The 9078-nt window shown below is 38.7% G+C and overlaps 1 protein-coding gene across 1 annotated transcript; it reads left to right on the top strand.

Moving 5' to 3' along the window:
- The first annotated feature begins 6941 nt into the window (after positions 1–6941).
- LOC115261054 (serine protease snake-like) lies at positions 6942–8835 on the top strand. Its single transcript, XM_029862421.2, has 3 exons — positions 6942–7434; positions 7503–7973; positions 8223–8835. The coding sequence occupies exons 1-3, from the start codon at positions 7332–7334 to the stop codon at positions 8543–8545; spliced, it is 897 nt and encodes a 298-aa protein (XP_029718281.1). The 5' UTR covers positions 6942–7331; the 3' UTR covers positions 8546–8835.
- The last annotated feature ends 243 nt before the right edge of the window (positions 8836–9078 follow it).

Below are 9078 nucleotides of genomic sequence, written 5' to 3' on the forward strand. Positions count from 1 at the left end.
TAACCTGATGAATGGTTAGCAAGAAAGTAGCCTTAGATCACATTAGAAACAACTGGTAGTGTTCCAAAACCGGTTCCGAGTGTCCCTCCGGAATTGTCATACCATACATGCGACACATAATTTTGTAGCGTTTTTGGTAACCCGATGAACAGTTAACAAGAAAATAGTGTCAGACCATATTTAGTACAACCGGTAGTTACTTGGAACCGGATCCGGGTAGTAAAATGTAAATTTTAACCTAACCCATGGTGCCGTCAGTGGGGGTTTCAATGGGCCAAAATTGCATAGTCCTTCCTTTTATAAGTCGTTACAACAATATTTTAGCTCTAAATTAACTTGAAATTTCGTATACTCGTTCATTTAGGTATAACTCAGGACTAGTGTAGATATAAATGCTCTAAATTTTTTTTGGCGATGTTGTAGCTTAATTAAAATTGGCCCAATGTAACCCCTTCTAGGGGGTGACATTGGTCCAAACATTAAAAATCAACCAAAATTGTTCAATTTCACAAAATGTTGATGGCCTATCAAAAATATTGAATATATTGATACTTACGCACAACTGATTAGTGTTAAATCCGTTTAAAATAGCTTCACAGACAAATAAACGTAAAAATTGAACCACATTGATTGTCATCCATCAACGATACAATAGAAATCATCCGTTGTCACTTAAATATATTCAACTAGCATCCTCAATAAAAGATAGAAGTATTCTTCATCAAATGCTAAAATTATTTAGGTACGTAAGCTTGTGCGTGCCTTTGGATTTTGACTAAATCTTACAATAATCTCTGATTTTTTTCGCAGAATTGGGCATAAAATTCTATGAACGCTCGCTTACAGGTGTTTTAATTCAAATTTGTAGGGTTCTCAAGCCTATTTCCTTGCAACTGCATGGCCCAGTCACCCCCAAAAAGCTGGATTTGCACAACAGCTCGTATTGATAAATTTTCTGTACAAAATAGCAAACAAAACCAATACAACTTATACCGTCAAGGCACCATTCACCGTGGATCTAAGAGGATTCGGGGCAAATAAGGGCTGTCATTTGACACCAGTCTCATGAACATTGTTGGTGTCGCTTTTAATTGCCTTTATTATAGGTTAAAATTAAAGCAATATCTACAGAAGTAGAATTTTTTTCACAAAATTTGGTGATATAGTACAATTAGTAAAGGGTGTAGGGTCGCCTAATTCCGTGGTAGGTCACCATTCACCGTGGTAGTAGGGACCCATTCACCGTGTATGAGAAATTTTATTCTACTTTGTTTAAAAATGATCAAAACAACCCAGCCAAGGGAATTTTCTTCGTTTAAGTTCATTTCAAGTAATAACTTGCAAGATTTTATGAGAAAAACGAATGTTCAAATTTTCGATTTTTTCTAGATATATGGGACAGTATGGGGCATGGTGAATGGAGACCATTGATTTTTAGGGTACCCATTCACCGTGCCTTTTTGTTTCAATTAAAAAGTACGAGTAATCGTACTTTCTTGTTAAACTTACTTCGGTAATGCAAAATACATACCTGATATGTGAATTTAATTGCTTCTTGGTGGAATAAAAACGTTACTACATTTAGTTTATCGCTTAAATCACCTTAGCGCAGTTTTCGTTTTTTCGCTATGAATGCAGTGAACGAGCAGAAACGCGCTTCATGTAAACACACTTTAGTGTCAAAATGATACTTTTAAATGTTTTTAATGAGCGTTTTGACATGGCAACAATACATTAGTGTTGTATTGGTGAAATTGAAGGGAAATTGTCATATTATTCAATCATAATATGGAAATAATGAAAAAACATTCGAAGGCACACGGTGAATGGAGCCCCCACGGTGAATGGCGCCTTGACGGTATTATTTTTCTGAATTAGTGCTCAATACACCCTGGAATCAGCAACGCATTACATACCGGCACGGATGGGAACACTCACTTGACATACAGATACATTCACTTGATATTATCTAAGCTCAGAAGCATGCTATAAAAAACAATGTATGGAGCACTTTTACCTTGTAGTTTTATCTGAAAGTTTGACGAACAGTGTAAGGGTCGCACACGCTTAGCAAATCTTCGACAAAGCTGCGAAAGCGACTCTCCACGTGGAGAGTTGCCTTCATAGCTCTGTCGCGGCTTTATTATGCATGTGCGACCCTCACATTATTCGGCAAACTTTTAGATAAAATTATAAGCTAAAAGTGCTCCATACACTATTTTTTGATAGCATGCTTTTGAGCAGAGATAATATCAAGTGAGTATAACTCTTTGCACTTTCTTGGGGCCTATATAGCCGAGGCGGTAAACGCACGGGTATTCAGCATGACCATGCTGAGGGTGACGGGTTCGAATCGCGGTCGGTCCAGGATCTTTTCGTAAAGGAATTTTCCTTGACTTCCTTGGGCATAGAGTATCTTCGTGCCTGCCACACGATATACGCATGCAAAATGGTCATTGGCAGAGGAAGCTCTCAGTTAATAACTGTGGAAGTGCTTATAGAACACTAAGCTGAGAAGCAGGCTTTGTCCCAATGAGGACGTTACGCCAAGAAGAGAGAGAGAACTCTTTGCAATGAGTGTTCCCATCCCTGCATACCGGGTGTTCTTCTGTTTTCTAAAGGATATTTTAAAACAACGATTTTGTGTAGTATGTCTAACAATAAAATTCACATCACTGTTTCTTAATTAAAAAATTAACTAAAGATCACTTTTTTTTCTACACCAGATGGTTGACGCAAGTTATATCTATCATATCCTACCTACTTTTGATAATCACTTAGGTAAATGTTAGTTTTTTGAACGAAACATCTTTCTTGATTTTTGGCCCAAAGTTACCCCCAGGCCTAATGTCGCCTTTACTGACGGTACATCAAATCACGACTTATCGACAATCCGATGCACAATTAAAAAATAGGGCCAGACCACATTAGATACTTCTCGGCACTATTGCGGGTTCGGGTGTGCCTTCGAAAGCGGTTAAACAGTAAATTTGAATCTAACCCATACATGCGATATGTATATCAAATCGCGGCGATTAGGTATAGGTGAAGAATTAGCAATAAACTAATCTCAGACCATATCTGGGACAACCGGAAGTTACCAAATATAAAAATGAACCAAACCCATACCATACGACACATCAGATCGCAGATTTTTTGATAACCTAATGAACGGTTAGCAAGAAAATAGCCTTAGATCACATATACTAACTGTTGTGTAGCAAAACTAACGTTCAAGTGATAAATCATATCGTGGCTTTGTTTGATGGCCTGATAAACGTTGGGTATGAACAGTGACGAATAGGTCTAAGTTCTCATAAATGATGACCTGAAAATCTAGAATGGTGCTTCAAAATTTTGCGGCTGCATGACACTTGTTTGGTTTGAATTTTGGATCGTTGCACAATGAGAAAAATAAGTATAAAACGCGAATAAATTCAATATCTCTGCTCGGAGTGGATGGATTCAGATGAATTTTTGACACAAACTGCAAAAATCTATACAGTTTCAGATAAGGGGGGTGTAATTCGCCGCACGATGCTGGAAATCGGTGTATCGGGCCCGTTTTACCCCACTATCTCTCGTTTTCATCTATTTGGAAAAATCCTGAAGTGCAAAATAAATGATTTATTTAATTTGTGTTTGTATAAGAACTTCCGTAGTATCGAATGGAGCTGGTTTGGCTCACCGCACGGCCTTTAAAATTGAATTATCTTCAAATAACTCCGATATCCCCTATTTTTAAAACTTTCACATGCATCTCTGCCAGGAGTGGAACGCAATCGATAAGAGTAAGACCAACCTTATGTCAAATTGTCGATACTATGCAAGTTTTTGCACAAATACGAGTTAAATGAGTAATTTATTTTGCACGCCAGTCGGGAATAGATGAGGATTTTCTCAAAAAGGTGAGAGAAAGAGAGCGTGGGGTAAAACGAGCTTAATACACTGATTTCCAGCATCGTGCGGCGAATGACACCCCCCTTATCTGAAACTATAGCGATTTTTGCACTTTGTGTCAGAAATGCATTCGAATCCATCCACTCCGAGCAGAGATATCGAACTTATTCGCATTTTATACCTATTTTTCCCACTTTGCGTATCGGATGTCATGCTAGTATAAAATGTATCCATATTGAGTGGATTAAGCAGTTTTCATTTTGTATTTATGTCAATGTCATCTACATGTCGCTTAAGTTTTGTCGAAAGGATATTTTAAAGCACGGGAAAGGCACCATCACCGCTAGGTGGATTAATTCGGGTTTTTCATTACTAAAAATAATCTAAAACAGAATAAAACTAAACAGCATCTGCAGAAGTAATCATATCGGCATATGATATAATTGTCATCAATTAAAACAAAGCCACATTTTACCTTCGCTCACGTAGGTACGTGTATGATCACCGTTCTCGCAGCGCGAACAAAACAAAAAATAAAATAAAAATCATCTCCGTTCGGAAAGAATCTTTGTCGCCGCCAAAATGCACCCCATGACGAAGCTCAATCATAAATAGTCGACTAGCTACTTTTTCGTCGTTCTCTTTGTTCCTTGATGGAAATAGCCGACGACGGGCCATGCGAACGCCACCACTGTTATTAGTGTTTCAGTGCGCATGTCTGCGCACCGCGATAGCGCTGTTGGTAAGAGAGAGAGGTTCATTGTTTGATCTTGCATTCAAATCTCTGTCTATTCTTTATTACACCAACGAACCTAACCTCAAAATGACTGACAGATCTCAGGTCATTTTGACAGATGTAACATGAGCTTGAAAAGGACGGCAACAAGATCGATAAAGTAGAATATATGATCCGTCTTTGTCGTGCATGTGTGTGGTCTGCCAAAATGACCTGAGAAGTGTCAAACATTTTCATGGCTAGCTTTGTTGGTGTAATGAAGAATTTTTGTCCTGCGACTGACAAACAAGAGATGGGGGAATAGGGAAACTGGCAATACGTAGAACCAGTAAAGCTTCTTTCGTCGCTCACTTCAAGTACTGTGATAGCCTCATAGGTAAAGGCGACTGAAAATTTACGATGGCAGGATTGGTGGTTCAAATCCCGTCCATGTTTGTAAGTTTTATAATGAACTCGAAAGTTTTTTCATGTGACCTATCATTTTCTAAAAATAGAATAACACACTTAAAGTAATTACCCAAAAATGAGTAAAAAAATAGTTTTTACTCTATTTGATTTTTACCCTAATTGAAAATATCAAACTGTATTATAATTTTGATATATTTTATCAAAAACTTAGAACAGGGCTTGATATATTTTTGATGTATTTGTATCAAACTCTGATACACTTGTGTTAGAACCCTTATGATTTTTAGTTAGAATTTTTGTTATTTTAACAACATCCTGCATCTAAATTATAACTGCATATGTTAGAAAAAATCTGTATAACATAATAACATATTATGATATAATTTTGTTATGATCGGCTAGTCGGGAAAATATCATGTAAACTTCCGTTATATGTCATGTAATTTAACATGACGCGCAGGCGACTTCAAGCGAGAAAAAAGATGTAAAGCTTCTGTGAGACTGATAGGGTAACCAATATAATTTGGACCCCCATATATTTTGGACCCCCTGGGTCGTATTATCACAACTTACACAGGTTTAATGATAGGATGACGGAAATTTTTAGAATCATTCGCTAAATAAGATTGCTCTGCACGGGCAGCAAGCAATCATTTCCTTACTGGAAATATCCTTATTTGCCTTGAAATTATTTTTTGCCAATCTCGTCATCCGTGCGAGTGTCGTTCATGTTTACAAAAAGAGATTGCGGTGCTGAGGAAACTTGCAAATGTAAACAAAAATGTTTATCATTCTAGCGCATTAAATTCGCAATGTTCGTCTAATCAGCCTTTGTCAATCAAGTAATTAGGATGTGATCCAGCATATTCAAGCGGCAAAATGTTCCAAAATAGTTTCAAACGAGTTTAAACACCGGGTGTCCAAAATATATACTGAGGAGGGTCCAAAATATATTGGGGTGTCCAAAACAGTGAAAACTGATGCTTCAAAAATCAGTTATTTTCATCAAATTTTCAACCAGAAATGACTTTGTGGGTATTTTTCACGGACAGTGGAGGCTTTTACGAATATACTAACATCATTATTATGTGTAAATACTAGACGTGGGTAACTCACTCGCGAATCGACTCAAAGAATCGATTCGCGAAACCGAGTGAGTGAACCATGATTCTTTTCAAAAGAGTTACGATTCACTTATGTTCATTACGATTCCAACGAGTTGCTAAAAAAGTTAGATTGGCAGCGCTCTTAATGATGATTCGACGCAGAATATCGTAATCTTCACCAATTGATCATTTTTCATTCTTATATTGTGTGGCCGGCTCGCACGAGTGAGTCGATTCTTCGATGGAATGAAGGAAAATCTGTGGATCCTGCATTTTACTAACGTCATGCTCAGGCATTTGTGTATATCGTCCGTCAACGTCCGTGCCATGAAACCACATTTTCTTGAAAACTAAGCAGGAATATACGAAAAGGAGTCGGCTCACATCGAAAATCGACATTTTTTCTTCAAATCTCGGAAATGAGTTACAGAATCGATCAAAAGAGTCGACTCTTTTTTTAGAGTGAATCGGAGGCGATTCACTCTCAAAATTGAATCAGTTTTCCCATCTCTAGTAAATACCCTCTGAATCTGTTTGATTTTGACTTAAATTCAAACTAATGTCCTCTAGGGGTCCAAAATTCAACCGTTACCCTATAGGTAGACATTTCGACGAAAGGTCCGCATTTGTAGGCAAAACAGTCCCACCAGATGTTTTTAGCAAAAATACTATATTTGTATAAATTTTTGAATCAATATACCTCAAGCGTATTTTCAATAAGTGATTTCTCACAATACCATTAAAATTTAAATTCAAGTCGTTGAACTACTTTTCCGAAAGTAATCAAAAACGGTTTGAAATTTTAATCGCGTTTTTCTCAGTTCCAACATGGGGCGACAATGCGTGGAACAACAATAAGCGTTCAGAGTGTCGTGCTTTGCAAACTCAAAGAAAACCGAGTTACAATCGCAATCTCAACGCAGAATCTCAAACAAAAATATTTGTTTTCACAAGTCACAATCAACTTCATATTGCTATACATATTATTAAAATGCCTTAAGGTGGGTATTTAACCAATATTCCTGATACTGCAATGTCAGGGAATTCCCTCCCAGGCCGTTCAGTATATTACAGTATAGACAGGCTTATCAATTAAAACTGCATTCAAACAAATCGATCCACGATTTAAAAAGCCACCACTCTGAATGCAGTTCCAGTAGTTGTTACGACGCTCCTGAACAATGCGCTACACCACTAGTTATCGCAGCTGCAGTGCATTACTGCTGACGATCCTATTCGCCGGCTGGGTTCAAGTCCATGGTCATCACAGAGCTTCTCATGACAGTAAGTTTTATGGTGCAATTACGATCTATTTCAGTAGCTCTTATCATACCTTTCATCCTCCCCCTCAGAATGTGAAGAGTATCGCAGTTGGGCGTCATCGAACCTAGCAAACTGCAACCGTCCAAAGCCGCTCATTCTCCTGGATCCCATCCGGGTAGGAGACTACCCGCACCAAGCCTTTTTCGGCTGGAAAGAGCAGGACAATCCTCAAACTTTCGAGTTCCTCAGCAGTGGCAGCCTGATTAGCGAACGCTACCTTCTGACCGCAGCCCACAGCACACGGTACCAACAGAAGCCACCGGATGTGGTCCGTTTCGGAGTGGTCGATTTAGGCGCGGAGGATCAATCCCATACCGATTATGAGGTGGAAGAAGTCATTGTTCATCCGAATTACACCGCACGTTTAGCTTACAACGATATCGCTCTGGTTAAACTGCGGGACCCGGTGAGCTTCTCGGAGGACATCCGCCCGGCTTGTCTGTGGGACTCACTGGAGATGAATTTCACTTCTGTTGTGACCACGGCTTTCGGTTCAAGAGGTGAGTTTGGTTTTATCGTGGGTGTAAAACAGTTTTAAATGCAATTTCGAGCCTGGACTTTTCACTGCTCGATCAATCTAGAGCCGTCATGACGTGGTGCGTTTGAGCGTTTTACAATGTATCTATAACTTTGTATTATCATTTGAAACATCGAGTTACGAAAGTCGGGTATACAGTCATAATAAAACCAAATAGATGAAATGATATACACGAGTTCGTCATTGGATACTTTAACATTATTCGTTATAGGTTATGATGGACTGCCCGGTCAGTTGGAAAAACACAATATGGACGTAATAGGTAATTCCCAATGCCAAAAAGCATTGGTCAACATTCGGAAACTCCGCGACGGAGTAATGGATCACCAGCTGTGCCTTGCCCATACTGATCGCCGACATCATGCTAGCATAGGAAATTCCGGCTCTCCGGCACAGATCAAGCTCGATCCAAAGGATTGCTTTGCTTACATCGTGGGAATCAGTTCGCACGGATTCGGTGCAGCAGGAATTCCGGATATTTATACCCGGGTTGCCAGCTTCGTTGAATGGATTGAGGAAATTGTGTGGCACTGAGGAAATGATTTGCTTGATGTATGAACTTGTTGAAAACATGCGAGGGCAATTCAACTAGAAGAATAAAACAATTTAATATAAAATGTACAACATGATTAATTCTCCTAGTTGAACAATTATTAATTTCAAATTACTTCAAATTTTTAATTACTTTTTTTGTAAATGTATGATGCGTACTTCTTAGCTTAGTAATCTTCGAACACTTCCTCAGTTATTAGCTGAGAGTATCCTCTTCCAACGACCAGTTTGTATGTGCATATCGTGTGTCAAGTACGTAGATATTCTATGCCCAAGCAATATCCTTGATTTCCTTCACGGAAAGTATCCGTACCGACCAGGAATATCACCCGTCGTAACCCTCAGCATGGTCTAAGGAATTCGGGCAGCAGTTCAACAGTAAATCCCGAAAGCAGTTCCTGAAAGAGTTCTGGAAAAAAGTTTCTAAAGGAATCTCGGAAGCGAAGTTCTTGAAGTAGTGCCAGGAACAATTCTTGCAGAAATTCCAGAAAAAGTTCTTGGCGGAACATCGGAAG

This window comes from Aedes albopictus, chromosome 1 (genome assembly GCF_035046485.1).
Source record: "Aedes albopictus strain Foshan chromosome 1, AalbF5, whole genome shotgun sequence".
NCBI lineage: Eukaryota > Metazoa > Arthropoda > Insecta > Diptera > Culicidae > Aedes > Aedes albopictus.

What these genes read in the sequence shown, in the direction of transcription:
- LOC115261054 (XM_029862421.2), top strand. Translation starts at nt 7,332, where the DNA reads ATGCGCTACACCACTAGTTATCGCAGCTGCAGTGCATTACTGCTGACG. An exon ending in TCACAGAGCTTCTCATGACA is followed by an intron (nt 7,435 to 7,502) that starts GTAAGTTTTATG and finishes CCTCCCCCTCAG; the next exon opens with AATGTGAAGAGTATCGCAGT. An exon ending in CACGGCTTTCGGTTCAAGAG is followed by an intron (nt 7,974 to 8,222) that starts GTGAGTTTGGTT and finishes TATTCGTTATAG; the next exon opens with GTTATGATGGACTGCCCGGT.